The sequence below is a fragment of the Ovis aries genome, chromosome 24, assembly GCF_016772045.2.
Source record: "Ovis aries strain OAR_USU_Benz2616 breed Rambouillet chromosome 24, ARS-UI_Ramb_v3.0, whole genome shotgun sequence".
NCBI lineage: Eukaryota > Metazoa > Chordata > Mammalia > Artiodactyla > Bovidae > Ovis > Ovis aries.
In genome coordinates, this window is record NC_056077.1 from 20,469,887 (window position 1) to 20,486,387 (window position 16,501).

Genomic DNA, 16,501 nt, shown 5'->3' on the forward strand with positions numbered 1-16,501 from the left:
AGACCTGTGGCGTGGAAGGGAGTTTTGCTCATGGATTCTGTAGAGGCTGTCAGGCAGAAGTTCAAGCTCTAGGGAAAGATGGAGAGGGGATAACTATCAGTTTGAGTATCAGAGTATTTGTTTGGAGGGGAAAGGAAAGGATTCTGCCTTGGGATTATAAAAGCAATAAAATGAGCTTTTTAAAACAAAAAAAGGTAGAGCCATACTGTGATGCTCTTGATACTCAGTGTGTTCTCTCCATCATGTGCCTTGGTCATCTTTCCCAGTTAGTGCTCAAGAGGCCCTGTTCCCAACAGGGTTTGAACATTTGGGGGCACGTGTTTTTGGGCAGTGCAACAGTGGCGGGCACTGAGGCACCGGATGGGTGGAGGGCAGGGATGCTAAACCCTGGAACCGCAGAGCAGATCTGCACAAGAAGTGGTCCTGCACCCCAGGACCTTGGGACGTCTCCTGGGAATCTGTTCAGTGTTAACTGAGAATTTACCCTTTTGTTAATGTAAAAGGCAATGTATATTTTGCATAGTTTGATACACTCTTGAGATTGAGAAGCTTATATTGTCTATAAATTTCCTTGGGGGTGGTAAAATGGGCTGTATTTATGATTTATAGAGTGTATTTATGATTTTCAAAAAAGTGACATTGGACCAGGTAAGAGTCCAGAATTCTCACCACAGGGCTATTTAACATTTTAAATGAATATAGTCGAAGTGTATTAACCAATCTCCACAGACAGACATTTGGGTTGAATTCAGTTTGGTGCAATCACAATACCCCTCGTACACAAGTGTGCACACTTGTGTTTGTATTTCTTTCTGTTTTTTTGTATTCTCTGGGTCTTTGTCGCAGCATATGCACTCTTCCTTGTGGTGCGTAGGCTTTCTCTAGTTGTGATGTGCAGGCTTAGTTGCCCTGTGGCGTGTAGAATCTTAGTTCCCCAACCAGTCTCTTGCGTTGGAAGGCAGATCGATTCTTAACCACTGGGCCACCAGAGAAGTCCCTATGTTTGTTTTCCTATGTGGTACATTCCTAGATATAGGGTTGCTGGATCAAAATAAAGGAATATAGGGACTTCTCCTGGTGGCCCAGTGGTTAAGCATCTGTGTGCCAGTGCAGGGGACAGGGGTTCGATCCCTGGTCCGGGATGATCCCACATGCTGCAGGGCAACTAAGCCTGAGCCCCGGAAGTACTGAGCATGTGCTCTATAACAAGAAAACTCACTGCAATGAGAAACCCACGCACCACGACTAGAGAGTAGCCCCTGCTTGCAGCAACAAAGACCCAGCACAGCCAAAACCAGAAATTAATTAATTAAAAAAATGAAGGAATACATTTTTTTCCCATTTTAGTACATTGCCAGGCCACCTTTAGAAGAGGTTTATACCCGCTGACGGTATCTGAGAACTCATTTTCCCACATCCTGGTCAGACTCCTGGTAATCAGCTGTTAAAATGTCTTCCAATCTGAACAAAGGGATAGGGAATAATATTTTCATTCCCAACTCTTTGGTAACAAGCAAAGCAGTATGTGTTTTTTTATGGGTATTACGTTTTCTTCTTCAGTTTTATAGTTGAGGCAGGTCACTTTTGGCCATGGGAAGGCTATGCCCCTGTGAGGTCTTTTGGGAACTGTGTTCCTACAAGGATAATAGGTGATTATAATTCTGACTGAGTAATACTGTCTGCCTCCCAAGAGGCTGGAGACACTTTGGAAATCGCGTGGTGGGAGGAATTGGCCTGCACTGCCCCAGAAGCCTAACACTCCCGTTTGCTTCTGCAGGAAGCTTGGAAGCATGCAATCGAGAAAGCCAAGCACATGCCTGACCCCTGGGCTGAGTTCCACCTGGAAGACGTTGCCACGGAATGCGCCACGCGCCACAGGTCAGCTCCTTGTCTGCAGGTGCTGTATGACCCCAGTTCTCTAGGGGTCTTTAGGGGTTGGGACCTTTTTCTGCTTGTAATCAGTGAGACTTAAGTACCCCTGGAGATCAAGTAAAAGGGAATATAATAATAATATTGGTCAATATTTGAGCATTTACACATGTTTAGGCACCATGCAGGGCTTCCCTGGAGGCTCAGATGGTAAAGAACCCACTTGCAATGCAGCAGATCTGAGTTTAGTCCCTGGGTTGGGAAGATCCTCTGAAGGAGGAAATGGCAACCAACTCTGGTATTCTTGCCTGGAGAATACCGTGGACAGAGGAGCCTGGTGGCCTACAGTCCATGGGGTTGCAGAGTCGAGCCATAACTGAGCGACTAACACACATACACAGACAAGCACTGTGCATTATCTTATTTAATCCTCACAGTGTTCCTATAAGACAGTATTCAACAGGCTAGGGTGAGCTACGCTGCAGTAACAAATAGCCCAAATGCAAGTGACAGAAACCCAGTTCACAGTGGCTTAAGCAAAGAGGAATGGTTGACTTATCTATGTGGACTTCAGGTATAGCTTATTCCAGGTGCTCCAAGGATGCTTTTGGCTTTGACACCAGATAGACTCTCTTGCATTAATGGCACTGATGGCCCCTGGGAGCCCCATGTTTCATCTCACCAAATGGAAAAGAATCTTACTCAGTTTTTAACATTTGAATCTCATTGGCCTGGCTTTGGTTATAACACTAAACCAGTCATTGTGCCAGGAGCTTTGCTTTGATTAGCCAAGTCTAGGTCACATACCACACACCAGAAAGTGCTGGGGAATCAGCTCCACCCAGTCCATATGTTCTGAGAATGGTGGATGGTGGTTCCCCAAAGGAAAACTGGGCTGCTGTTACCAGAAGAAAGAAGAGTGGATGCTGGGCAGGCAGAAACGGTGGAGTCCTCTCCACCTTTCTGCAACATGTTCCTGCTCACACCTTGTGAGGAGATGGCTCAGAGCCTGGCGTGCACCCCTTCCCCATTTTGGAGGGTGACCTAGCAGGCCCTGGGGGCTGTTCCAGCAGCTGGGTATTGTGGGTGCCCCAGAAGGCCAGGATGGGAACTCTGTTTCTTCCTGCCTATAAGGGCAGTGTGGTGGCTGGTTGGTGACCAGTGGCTTCCAGGCTGAGGACACCAGGCCAACAGGGAGGCCCTTGGGAAACAGGACTCACATGCTGGGCTAGTTCTGTGTATCCCAAAGCTCCCCAGGAACAGGGACCAGGGGCCACACCAAACTGTGTTGATATCCTAACTAAACTTGATGATTTCAACTGCTCTGACTACCAGCAGAGGGAGGTCAGACATTGATGCCCAGAATGACCAGAGATTTCTAGATTGGAGGCTTCCTCCTCCACTCCTGGTCTTTAGAGAGATCTGCTGCAAGCTGGCCCTTTACTGGGACAGATTTCCTATTCATGTGAGTTGTCCCCAGACTGGTTAAGTGTAAAGGTCAAATTGAAACTGATCTGGGTTTGAATCTTGGCTCTCAGGAAGGTTATTTCACCTTTCTGAACCTCAGTTCTTCCATCTGGAAAGTGAACACAGTATTTGTATGGCTCTCACTGGGCTGAGTGGTGGTTCTTGAGGAGTTCCGTGTAAGCACTCAGCATACGGTGAACGCTCAGTGAACTTAGAGCACCTCTGTCCTCTATGAGGTCAGTGGTTGTGAAGGACAGCTAAGATCCTTCCCATGTTGCATGTCTCCACCCTCCTCCACCTTCTGGGTGCCTCTCAGCTTTCAGTCTACTTGGAAGTGAGGGAAGACTTTCCTTTACCTTGGCACCTACATGGTAATAAAATTAATAATAATGATGGCCATTATTTATTGAAGACAATACTTGCCATGAGCTTGTTGCCAGCAGGTATGCGGCTCTGACAAGCCTTCCTCCCCTACCCCACCCCCCAGGCCTGGGGCAGCTTACCTGCCAAGCCTCTGCTTGTTTCTCCTGGTTGAGGTTTCAGGCTCTGAGGAGGCTGTTCTCAGGAGCTGGGAGGTTCTGGAGTCTGTCTCCACCAAGGGTGGACGAGGGAGGCATCTGCTAGAGCTGAGAACACCTCAGCCCTGGGGAGGTTTTAGATTTTGGGGATTTACTGAACTGAAGAGCTTTCTACCAGACAAACCTGTTAAGGCCCAGCCAGGCCTAGCGGCAGATTTGCTCTGGGAAAGAGGATCCCTGGGAAAGAGAGAGATGGAAATGTTCTGGAACCCTCTCCGTGCCTCTCTGTCTTGGGTGTATAGCCAGCAGCCCCTTTCCTGGCTGGACTCAGAGGTAGGACCCTCCACCACTGCTGTCTGCACCGGGACAGGCTTTAGGAGACTGGCCCAGCAACCTGGGCTGGGCCTCACAGTGGCAAGACCAAGGGTGCTGCCGCCTTCCTTCCTGGGACACATCATTCATTATCTAGACCAGTTATAATAAAGAAATTTATTTATTCAGTTGTTCATCCAGCATGCATTTATTAAGCAAGCCCAGTACCAGGCCCTACAGTACACAGCACAGACATGGCTTGTCTTTGTGGAGTTATAGTCCAGTGGGGGAGCCATAGCCTACCCACAGCCCAGCAGTAGCATGGGGGTCGGGGAGGGGGGGGGCGGGACGTGGTGAAGGAACAGCTGCCTTTGAGGAAAGGGAAGGAGGGAGCGTGTCCACAGACTGAACCCAGGAGGTCAGCTGGGCCTGTAGGTAGAGAGTGGACTTGATCCTGAGAGCAGCAGGAAGCCCAGAAAAGTCTGCTTTTAGCCAGTGAGTGACAGGATCAGGTGATGGACACTGTGCCCTGGGCTGTGTTCTGGTCTCTGCAGGTACAACGCTGTCACCGGCGAGTGGGTAGAGGATGAAGTCCTAATCAAGATGGCGTCTCAGGTGAGCAGAGCCTTGAGCCCAGTGCGGTCCAGGCTGACCAGCTGCAGTGCCTGCTCCCTCTCCTCCACATCCTTTTTTTTTTCAGCTTTAGGGAACTCTCTGTTGTGTATTTATTTTATCTTTTATAACAGCCTTATTGAATATAATTCACACACTATGTCACATACCTATTTAAAGTGCACAGCTCAGTGGTTTTTAGTATAGTCAAGAGTTGTGCAACCATCACCCCGATCAGTCCCAGAACATTTTCACCATCTCTAGAAGAAACCTCATACATACCCATTCGCAATCAGGCTCCAATTCCCTCATCTTCCCCAGCCCTGGGCAACCACTAATTTAACCTCTGTCTCTTGTTTATTTACCTATTCTGGACATTTCATATATTGATCATTTATGTTAAAAGATTCTTCATGACACTTTTGTTGAAAATCAATGAACTGTGAACGTGTATATCAGTTTTCAAAAATTGCAAGTCACCACTTAATACTGTTCATCTAACAAGATGAACTCAGTAGGTTGCGAAAAAAAAGAATCAACTAGAAAATAGAGAAGTTCCTGCATAGGAAGCAGCAGGGTTGATTTGTGAAGCATTTTGTAGTGTGTTGCACACTCAGAAAAGTGTATGGCTTGTTGAATTTCACCAAGTGAACACACGTGTAACCAGTACCCATATCAAGACACTGAAAATCACTGGCACCCCCTAGAAGACCCTGTCGGCCCCAGTTACTTCTCCTTTATTCCCAAGGGTAAGCACTGCTCTGAATTCTGTTACCTGAGGTTGGTTTCCCTATTTTTGCACTCCATATAAATGCAGCTCCATGCACATACAGTGCATGTATAGCTCACCGTTTTGTCCATGAAGTTTGTACATATCTGCGTCATGTCTTTCAGCCCTTCGGCCGGGGAGCAATGAGGGAGTGCTTCAGGACGTAAGTGACTCAGCCTGCCTCTGGGGGGCCCTGCCCAGGTGCCCTCAGGCTCCTGAGAGCAGGGGCTCTGTGACATTCTCTTCTTGGACCACACATTGGGCCAGGCTGTAGGGATGGGTGTGGGCAGAACAGGGAGTCTGTCCCTTGAGCCCCCCTTCCCAGATCTCTGAAGGATGCTGTGGGGTGGGGAAGCCCCTCCCACCTCCTGCATTTTATTCCTGACTCTGTCAGCCAGATCAGGCAGGGTCTCCCCATCCTGAGGACTAGGACTGGGGTCCCAGTGAGCCCCATCAGGCAGGCTCCCTGATGCCTCTCCCCTCAGGAAGAAGCTCTCCAACTTCCTGCACACCCAGCAGTGGAAGGGGGCCTCCAACTACGTGGCAAAGCGCTACATCGAGTCCGTGGACAGGGATGTGTACTTCGAGGACGTGCGTCTACAGATGGAGGCCAAGCTCTGGGGAGAGGAGTATAATCGGCACAAGCCCCCCAAGCAGGTGTGTGGCGCCCCTGCCTTCCACATTCCCACACCAGCGCAGCCCAGATCTGGAGCTGAGGGCGATGGAGGTGCTGGTCAGCGGGCCCCCTTCTTTTCTGTCTTAGCAGCAGGTAATAAAACCCATTGTTTATGGAGCCTGACAGGTCAAGTGCTCTGTATGTCAAAAGTTATTTATTCTTAAAAACAGAACTCTGGAACTTCCCTGGTGGTCCAGTGGTTAAAACACCATGCTTCCACTGCAATGGCCGTGGGTTCAAACCCTGGTTGGGGAACTAAGATCCTGGATGCTTGCACAGTATGGCCAAAAAATGGGAGAAAAAAAAAATTTAAAAAACCCAGAGCTCTGAGGTTGGTGGAAGTTGGAATATTTTTATTTCATTTACACATGGGGTCTATTCGTCAGGATTTTTGTTTGCAAATGACAGAAATCCATTCAAACAGGCTTAATCCAAAAGGGGAATGCATTGCTTCCTATAATTGAGAAACAGGGCTGACTGTAGGCACAGCTGGGGCTTCCCAGGTGGCACTAGTTGTAAAGAACCTACCTCCCAATTCGGGAGACATAAGAGACCCAGCTTCAATCCCTGGTTTGGGAAGATCCCCTGGAGGAGGACATGGCATCCCACTCTAGTAATCTTGCCTGGAGAATCCCATGGACAGAGGAGCCTGGTGGGCTACAGTCCATGGGGTTGCAAAGAACGGGATATGACTGAAGTGACTTATTCCTTGGAAGGAAAGTTATGACCAACCTAGATAGCATATTAAAAAGCAGAGACATTACTGTGTCAACAAAGGTCCATCTAGTCAAGGCTATGGTTTTTCCAGTAGTCATGTACGGATGTGACAGTTGGACCATAGAGAAGGCTGAGCACCAAGGAATTGATGCTTTTGAACTGTGATGTTGGAGAAGACTCTTGAGAGTCCCTTGAACTGCAAGGAGATCCAACCAGTACATCCTAAAGGAGATCAGTCCTGGATGTTCATTGGAAGGACTGATGTTGAAGCTGAAACTCCAATACTTTGGCCACCTGATGCGAAGAGCGATTCATTTGAAAAGACCCTAATGCTGGGAAAGATTGAGGGCAGGAGGAGAATGGGACGACAGAGGATAAGATGGTTGGATGGCATCACTGACTCAGTGGACATGGGTTTGGGTGGACTCCGGGAGTTAGTGATGGACAGGGAGGCCTGGAGTGCTGTAGTTCATGGGTTTGCAAATAGTTGGACACGACTGAGAACTAAACTGAACTGAAGTGACTTAGCATGCATACACACAGACACAGCTGGATCCAGGACCAAATTAAGGTTGTTGGGAGTCTTCCTCCAGCTCTAGCCTCAATGTTCTTCTGTGTTGGCATCACTTAGGCAACTTTTCAACTTGCAGTGACGTGTTGACCCCAGTAGCTGCAGGCTCCCTTTCTATTTCTTAGCAACCTTGATGGAATGACACGTTTTCCCATAAGTTTCTATGAAAGTCTCAGAACTGGATTTCATTGGCTTGATTAGGTTAGATGCCTATCACTGAGCCAATCATGATGGCCAGGAGGTGGGAATATGCAGATTGGGCAGGCCTGAGCCTTGTACCCACCCTTAGAGCCAGGGTTATGGTTCCTTTCCTCTTAGATTAGGTGGGCTGAGATTGGTGTCTCCTAAGAAGAAGCAGGAGAGGGCATGGGGAATGGATTCCTTATCTGTCCCTGGGGAACCTAGGGCACAAAGGGGTAAAGTTTCTTGCCCAAACAGGCAGGGATAGAGCCAGGGCTTATTCCTGGAAAGCTCAGACTTTCCAAGCCCCTGCTCTTGGCTTCTTCACTTGAGCCCCCAGGGTATTAGTGACCTGAGGCCAAGCAGAATTTCCTGTTGCCTGCATGCATTTGAGGAAATAGCTAGAAAATAGAGCTAGGCCTTTGCTCTGCCTAAATTCACAGCTCAGCTCTCCTACTGTTGGTGCACCTGCTAGATATAAGGTACCATCTTCTGAGTGCCTCAGGAGAGCCGTATTTCCAGGCAACCAGCAGAATTTATTGAGTACCTAGTGTTTGCAGAGCCCTTAATTAAGCATGCTTGGTGTGAACACAGAAAGCCACATTCCCACCCTCAGGGGCTGTGACTCCATGCACTCAGGCCTGGCCCCTTTTCCCTTCTTCCCTAAGCTTGTTTGTGCCTCAGGACCTTTGAACTGGCTGTGCCTCAAGGCTGCATCATTGGATCCCTTCAGTCCTTACATTTCAGGTTTCAGCTCATGTCACTTCCTCAGCTAGGCTGTGCTGGTGGTGGTGGTTTAGTTGCTAAGTCATGTCCAACTCTTGCGACCCCATGGACTGTAGCCCACCAGGCTCCTCTGTCCATGGAATTTTCCAGGTAAGAATACTGGAGTGGATTGCTGTTTCCTTCTCCAGGGTATCTTCCCGACTTAAGATTCGAACCTGGGTCTCCTGCATTACAGGCAGATTCTTTACCGACTGAGCTATAAGGCTGTGCTAGACCATCCTAAATGAACATGAAGTAACCCTTCCACTGCTGCACCCTCTGGCATGTCATTTTGTTTGTTTTGGTTTCTTTTTTTCAGAGCAGTTGGCAGTATCTGAAAGAGTCTTATTCATGTATTTATTCGTGTGTACTTCAGTTGCCTCTCTCCCCTGAGGACAAGGATTTTATCTGTCTTATTTGCTCTATCCCAGTGCCTAGGTGCTCAGTGAATAATAAGGTGGTTGAAGTGATGAAGGGAGAGGAATGTGGTTGTTTGAGGAGGAACTGGCCGTCACCTTGAGGATGTGTCTCTGCCACTGACCCTCTCCCAGTTGCCTCCTGGCCAAGCCAGTGGCCCTGCAGCATGCTTCCTTGTAGGGATAGAGCCAGTTTTGGGGACAGGAATCCGCTGGGAACCAGCTGCTCCTTCCCCTCTGGCTGGTTCTCAGAACTGAGGCCACGTTTGGGGAGCTTCTCAGCTCCCAGCTCTGGACCCCTTTGGCCTCTGCAGCTGTTGTCTTCCTTGACTCAGCCAAATAGTTTCCCGGGTGGTCATTTCCTTGGGAAACCCAGACGTGGCTCCTGTTGTGGGTGGCTTCGATGGGGACAAGGTACCATGTGTGTGACCTTGTGTAACAGGTCAAAGTTAGAGGCCCAGCTCTTCCCTATCCTACGTTACAAACATACACAGTACTTACACAGTTTCTTCTGAGTACAAAATTAAACATACTCTTGGTGCAAAATTTAGCAGAGAATGTCTGAGTTCCCAGTGATTCCCCTTTATAGGGAAAGAACCGTTGTTATGGTTTGGTATGTATCACTCTAGAATTGTGTCTGCTGATGATAATGACATCAGCAAACATTGGCAGACTGTTCCCTGTACCAACAGATTTCATCCTTATACCCATTCCACTGGTGAGGAAACTGAGGCACAAACTGGGGAAATAACTTGCCCAAGTTCTCTGTATTAGCACAAGGTGCAGGCTAAGTTGCTTAGCAGGCAGACTCACATCTGTGTGCTAACTCATAATGCTTTCCTTCCATCTCATCGAGTAGCCTCACTTAGATGGGGCTCAGGGTGGGCTGCTGCTTCACCTCCTTGTCATCCAGAGGCCTGGTTCCTTCTGTGTTGTTGTTTGCCATCTGCCAGGAGTTGCCCTGGACTGCATGGTCAGTTCTGGCTCACTGGCAGATGTCCACCTTACAGCCTCAGGAAGGCCAGAGAAGGAGAGGGCAGGCTGGAGTTGCATCATCCCTGCTACTCGCTTCCTATTGGCTGGGCTTAGTCACATGGCCGCATATAGCTGCAAGGGAAGCCAAGCCATGCCATCGCTGCTGGCTGGCTGTGCGTCGTGTTACAACTCAGATTGTCTTAGTCCATTTGGGCTGCTGTAACAAAATACAGGAGAATGGGTTTACAGCATCATGCTGGCACCTTCTTGCTGTCACAGTCTGCATGGAGTGAGGGAGCTCTCTGAGGTCTCTTTTTTCAGGGCACTAATCCCATTCACAAGACCTTTTCTCTCCTGACCCTATCACCCCCCAAAGGCCCCACCTCCTTAATACCATCACCTGTGAGCCTTGAGATTTCAACAGATGAAATTTGGAGGGATCCATTCATGCCATAGCAGGGGTTTTCATTCTAAAGAAAAAGGGGAATGGATTCTGGGGACAATCAGCAGTTTCAGCCTTTCTGCTCCAGCCTCTTATGAGAGGAGGGTGCCCGGTGGGCCCTGCCCTTCCCCTGACTCCTCCCGCCCTCCCGCCAGGTGGACATCATGCAGATGTGCGTCATAGAGCTGAAGGAGAGACCGGGCCGGCCGCTGTTCCACCTGGAACACTACATCGAGGGCAAGTACATCAAGTACAACTCCAACTCAGGCTTCGTCCGTGATGACAACGTGCGCCTGACGCCGCAGGTAGGCCCCTGCAGAGCCCCGTGTCCCATCTCAGCAGACCTTGGGCCCCTCCAGATTACAATAGGGCTTCCTTTTTTGTCCTTGCCTCTGTACACTCCTCCCTACAGAGAAAGGCCCCCAACGTGGGCAGAGCTGGGGTACGCAGCCCGTCAGAGCAGTGCCTGCCGGTGTCCACGCAGCCCACAGCCTGGTCTCTGCAGTCACCTTTTCCTTCTCGCCCCACAGGCCTTCAGCCACTTCACGTTTGAGCGTTCCGGCCACCAGCTGATTGTGGTGGACATCCAGGGTGTGGGTGACCTCTACACCGACCCACAGATCCACACTGAGAGGGGGACTGACTTTGGAGATGGAAATCTAGGTAGGCTGGGAAAGCCAGCGTGGCCCCAGAGACCACGCTTCCCTGCAAAATTTCCAGGCTTTTTGTTCACCTGGGCAAGCAGGCCAAGGTGGTATATGGGCCTGCCCTAGACTGTGGAGATGGGAGCCTGGGATGTCTGGCCCTTGCCATATTTAGGGTGCTTAGCGCTGCCCTGCCCCCATCCCAAAGCAGAACAATGCTCCAGATCCCCCACTGTGTCTTCAGGTGTCCGCGGGATGGCCCTCTTCTTCCACTCGCATGCCTGCAACCGGATTTGCAAGAGCATGGGCCTCGCTCCCTTTGACCTGTCCCCAAGAGAGAGGGATGCAGTGAATCAGAACACCAAGCTGCTGGTAGGTACCCGGTAAGAGCATGTGTGGACTGGCAGGGCCCTTCTGCTGCAGGACCAGAAAAGTGTGCCTCCTGTGCGCTGGTGGCCCAGGCCCTGTGGTGCTTAATTGAAGAGTATTGTGGCTGGAAGAATCTTAGTCCCATCTGTGTCCCTCACCCCTTTTGAACCAGTGTACACAGCCCTCCTGAGTATTCCCACTAATAGAGGAATTGGGGTCTGCTTGATTTAGGCCCATTTTTGCCTACAGTGAGGGGACCAGGTGTGTACAGATAGTGAGTGGGGTGTGTGGTATGTGGTTTGTCTGATGTGTTGACAAATGAGACTTGAACTTGGCTCACTGAGCACCTCTCTGTGTCCCTGTTGTACCCCCATTACCACCCCCAGTATATGGACCAGATATAAGACCATGTTGGCAAAGACCAGCTTGGGATTCTGCAGGACATCCCCCAGCTCAGGGCCATGAACTGTGGCCATCGCTTTGGGAGTGCTAGCCCTCTGAGCTCCTGTTCCCAGATGCCCCTTCTTAGAGGCCTTCAGATTAATGCCCCACTGATTATTTTTAGGTTTTCTGCCAGTCCCTAAGGTCTCTATGGCTGAAAGGGCCTCAGGTTTTGAGGGACCAACAGGCAACAGGAAGAACCCCTTGTTCCCAAAAGGTGCCTATGTGATGTGCATGTCCCTGTTAATTTTCCAGCAGTCAGCCAAGACCATCTTAAGGGGAACAGAGGAAAAGTGCGGGAGCCCCCGGGTGAGGACCCTCTCAGGGAGCCGGCCCCCACTGCTCCTTCGCCTCTCAGAGAACTCCGGCGATGACAACATGAGCGACGTGACCTTTGACTCTCTCCCTTCCTCGCCGTCTTCAGCCACGCCACAGAGCCAGAAACTGGACCACCTCCGTAAGTGATGGTTTGGCCCCTGGTCATTGTGATTGGAGGAGGCAAGCACCAGGTAGAACAGGGCTAAACTGGCTTCCACCTCTGTTAGAAAATCAGACATGCCAACCAAAGAGACTGATGGCCCAGATGGCTTTATAGATAAGTTCTTTTAATAAACTTTCAAGACACAGCCATCCAAATGCCATAAAAACCACCTGTATTGTAGAAAACAAGGTAACATTTTTCAGAGTGATTGAAATTCGCAAAAAGTTTTACACCAAAACTTGACAAAACACCAGAAAAGAAAACTTTTATCCCAACCTCACTTACAAATATACAAGGCAAAAATTCTAAATAAAATATTAGCAAATAAAGACTAGTATCTTAAAGTCTGTCACAGCCAAAGAGGGCTTTTGCAGGAATCTGAAGGTTGTTCAGGGTTCAGAAACCAATTAGTATCATGTGATTAGGTCGCAGGAGAAAAACAGCAATCATAATTTCTGAAGCTGAAGTGACAGAGTTTACTCATATTATGGACAGACTTCACTTATGATATGGATGTGGGAGCAGCAGGAAAGAGGAGAGGCAAGGCTGACTCCATGGTTCTGAGCCGAAGAACTGGCAGGACTCTGGTCAGTTATTCAGCTGAAAGAAGCCCCAGGGGAGCAGGAGAGGACGAACTTTTAAAGAAGCCCGTATATCACCAACAAAAGGCCTTGGGAATAGTCTGGAGCAGGAGTTGACAGACTCCTTCTTAAAAGGCCAGAGAGTAAATATTTTATTCTATGTGGGCAACATAAACACGACCATTGACAATATTTAAAACAAATCAGTGTGGCTGTGTTCCAAAAAACTGTATGGTTGCTGAATTTTAAATTTCATGTAATTTTCACGTTACCAAGTAGGTTTGATTTTTTTCAACCATTTAAAAATATGAAAAACTTTCTTAAAAACTATCTAAGAGGGCTTCCCGGGTGGTCCCGTGGTTGAGAGCCCACCTTGCAATGCCAGGGAAGCCAGTGTGATCCCTGTCCAGGAAGATCCCACATGCCCCGGGGCAGCTGAGCCTGTGCACCACACCTACTGAGCCTGTGTTCTGAGGGCCTGCTAGCCACCACTGCTGAGCCCCACAGGCCACAGCTACTGAAGCCCGATTGCCCTACAGGTCATGCTCCACAGCGAGAGAAACCACTGCAGGGAGAAGCCCTCCCTCCACAGCCAGAGAGTAGCCCCCACTTGTAGCAACTAGAGAAAGAGCCCACATACGGCCACAGACCCAGCACAGCCAAACATAAACAAATACCTTAAAAAAAAAAAGATTATTTAAAAAAAGCATAAAAACAGCAGACAAGCCAGATTTGGTTAGTGGGACTTTGGGACAGGAGATAAAAGACTGGAATCTGCCAGGAAACTGTTGGGTTTTAAACCATCTAAGGCTTCTCCCATTTGTACACCAAATGGACAAATGCCTCTTTTTTCATTCACAACTGCACCTCATTGACAGCTGACCATAGGTCAAGCACATGATGCTGATCAGTGCGTTACACAATTGTATCACTATTTGCCTTATGGAAACCCCAAGGCAGCGCAGCAGCTAAGCTACTTGCTCAGGACAAGTACAGGCAGCTGGCAAGTAGAGAGTCTGGGTAAATTCTCAGAGAACTGTGGCCTCTCAAGTGCCAACAACATTCTTCTCCCGTTTTTGTACTTTATAAATGTCAAATAAAAAAGGCTTGGAAACTCCCTAGGGGTCCAGTGGTGCTTTCAATGGTGCTTTCTGTAGGGTTCTGTGCTTTCGCTGCCGAGGGCCTGGGCTTCATCTCTGGGCCGGGAACTGAGATCTTGCAAGCCATGTGGTGTGGCCCCAAAAATAAATATAAATTTAAACTAAGAAAGGTTTGGTGGCAGCTGTAGATGGCTTAGATGGACTTTGTGAACTGTTGCAGCCGTGCAACTGCTGCCTTGCTCTGTCTTCTCCCTGCCCAGATTGGCCTGTGTTCAGCGACCTCGATAACATGGCACCTCGAGACCAGGACCCTCTGGACAACCACCGGGTGAGTGGAGGGGCTGGGGGAGCAGGGGTGGGTAGGAGTGGACGCCCTCCTCTGGGAACTGAGGGTGAGTCGGCAGATTCAGAGGTAGGCAGCCCAGGTCTGCTTGGGGGCACTGGCAGGAGGGCACAGGCAGAAGCCTCTGGGAAGAGCAGGGTCCATTTCAGTTTCCGGAGGTGGTTAGAGCAGAGAATCCAAATCAGCCCCAGTGAGACCTTCTGGTACATGCTGGGCTCGGGCCTGGGTTTGATTTGCCATGTGTGTGTGTCTTGGGGGAAAAGGAGCTATGTTGGGTGTCCAGTGTGCAATGCACAGCATGGGCAGCCGTGACGCTCCCAGGTCAGATGAGCAGAACAGGTTTCCTACAGCCTCTTCATGATTCAGCTGTAAGACACTGTAGATGACATATTTGCATTCAGAGGAACATATGTTATAGTGTCAAATTAAAAATTCATTAGAGGGGCTTCCCTGGCAGTCCAGTGGTTAGTTAAGACTCCACACCGCTACCGTAGGGGACACGGGTTCCATCCCTGGTTGGGAAACTAAGACCCAGTGTGTTGCATGATGGGGCCAAAATAAAGAAATAAAAGTGGTGTTTTTTTTTTAAAGTCTTTGAAATCCAGTGAATAATTTACAGTTACTAGCATATCTCACGGAGAAGGCAGTGGCACCCACTCCAGTACTCTTGCCTGGAAATCCCATGAACGGAGGAGCCTGGTGGGCTGCAGTCCATGGGGTCGCTAAGAGTCAAACACGACTGAGCGACTTCACTTTCACTTTTCCCTTTCCTGCATTGGAGAAGGAAATGGCAACCCACTCCAGTATTCTTGCCTGGAGAATCCCGGGGACGGGGGAGCCAGGTGGGCTGCCATCTATGGGAGTCAGACACGACTGAAGCAACTTAGCAGCAGCAGCAGCAGCATATCTCAGTCAAAACCCTTTATTTTCATCAGAAATAATTATTCTGCATTTGGAGTTCATAGAATTTACAGCTGAAAGAGTAGATTCACATATGCCTGTTGTTATGTGACATAAGAAAAAAAGAAGTTATGTGAAAAAAGAAGTTCATCAGAATTTTTAAAACAGACTTTGCCGAAATGTCGCACTTGCACAGGCCAATAGCACCTTAAGCTGCCCTCTCAGCTCCGAAGGCTCAGCTTCACCCCTGACTGCTTTGCAGAGTTTGTGAGTGACAGAAGAAAGTAGGAAGAGCTGCACATATGGAATTGTCACTATAGGCAAACAGTTTTAAGAGTCTGGTAGATAATTATCATTTAATTCTCACACAACTTGTGAGGTAGATAATAGTTTCTACTTTTCTCAGAATAGCTTTTATGTTTTACTATAGAATTAGAATTAGGATTAGGGCTTCCCTTGGGGCTCAGCTGATAAAGAATCCACCTGCAATGTGGAAGACCCGGATTTGATCGCTGGGTTGGGAAGATCCCCTGGAGAAGGGACCGGCTACCCATTCCAGTATTCTGGCCTGGAGAATTCCAGGGACTGAATTCCATGGGGTTGCAAAGAATCAGACACGACTGAGCGACTTGCACTTTTCTTTCTAGAATCAGGATGAATTTTAGAAATTCAGAGTAGGTTGAAAAGGAAAAGGTTCAGAAGATTAGCAAGGTGAAAAGACTCCCTCCCACCTGTTGCCTCAGCCACTTGCTTGTCACCAGCTCTGCTTGGGCAGTGCTCTCATTATCCCTGATTTAGTGATGGGGAAACAGGGGCACAGAAAGGTAAGCTCCTTGCTCCTGGTCAGTCAGCAATGGAGCCAGCATTCAAACCCAGGCCATCTGGCCTTGAACCCTCTGCGTACTGCTGTCCCTCATGTTAATCTCCACCATTTCTCAGATGAGAACACTGTGTTTTGGAGAGGTTGGCTGCCTTGCCCAGGATCCCAGAGCTGGCAAGTGCAGAGCTGGGGTTTGAGTAAGGCACTCTGTTGCCTGGCTTAGGGGTGGTTACCAAGGATGGGACACATAGCCCAAGGTCTTGCAGAGAGTAGGTGCGAGGAAGGGGCTGCCTGCAGCTTTTGAGTATAGCCTGTGATCTGATTTCAAAAATAGCCTTTCATTCAGCACACTGAACACTTCAGTTTAGCTGGCTGTAAGTTACATCTCAATTTTAAAAATTGAAATAGTTAAAAAAAAAAATAGAATAGCTATTTGACTCACAGAGAGCAAGGCCTGGGGGAGGGCAGTGGGAAGCCTCGGGTGTGCTTGGAAACCAGAGCAGAGGCCTTTTTAGGGTAACACAGCTCCTTGG

General features: G+C 48.9%; 1 protein-coding gene across 8 annotated transcripts in view; it reads left to right on the top strand.

The window, feature by feature from the left end:
* EEF2K (eukaryotic elongation factor 2 kinase) overlaps positions 1 to 16,501 on the top strand; it is a 68,248-nt gene that overhangs the window by 31,554 nt on the left and 20,193 nt on the right. For 5 of the 8 annotated variants that reach the window (XM_042240345.1, XM_027961696.2, XM_042240346.2 and 2 more), the window contains 9 exons: positions 1,778 to 1,878; positions 4,721 to 4,781; positions 5,673 to 5,710; positions 6,033 to 6,204; positions 10,445 to 10,594; positions 10,820 to 10,952; positions 11,178 to 11,305; positions 11,999 to 12,200; positions 14,166 to 14,233. In XM_042240345.1, the coding sequence (XP_042096279.1) occupies positions 1,778 to 1,878; positions 4,721 to 4,781; positions 5,673 to 5,710; positions 6,033 to 6,204; positions 10,445 to 10,594; positions 10,820 to 10,952; positions 11,178 to 11,305; positions 11,999 to 12,200; positions 14,166 to 14,233 (1,053 nt within the window). The remainder of the gene's footprint in view (positions 1 to 1,777; positions 1,879 to 4,720; positions 4,782 to 5,672; positions 5,711 to 6,032; positions 6,205 to 10,444; positions 10,595 to 10,819; positions 10,953 to 11,177; positions 11,306 to 11,998; positions 12,201 to 14,165; positions 14,234 to 16,501) is intronic. The other 3 variants (XM_027961699.2, XM_060406039.1, XM_060406038.1) reach the window with 1 other exon arrangement.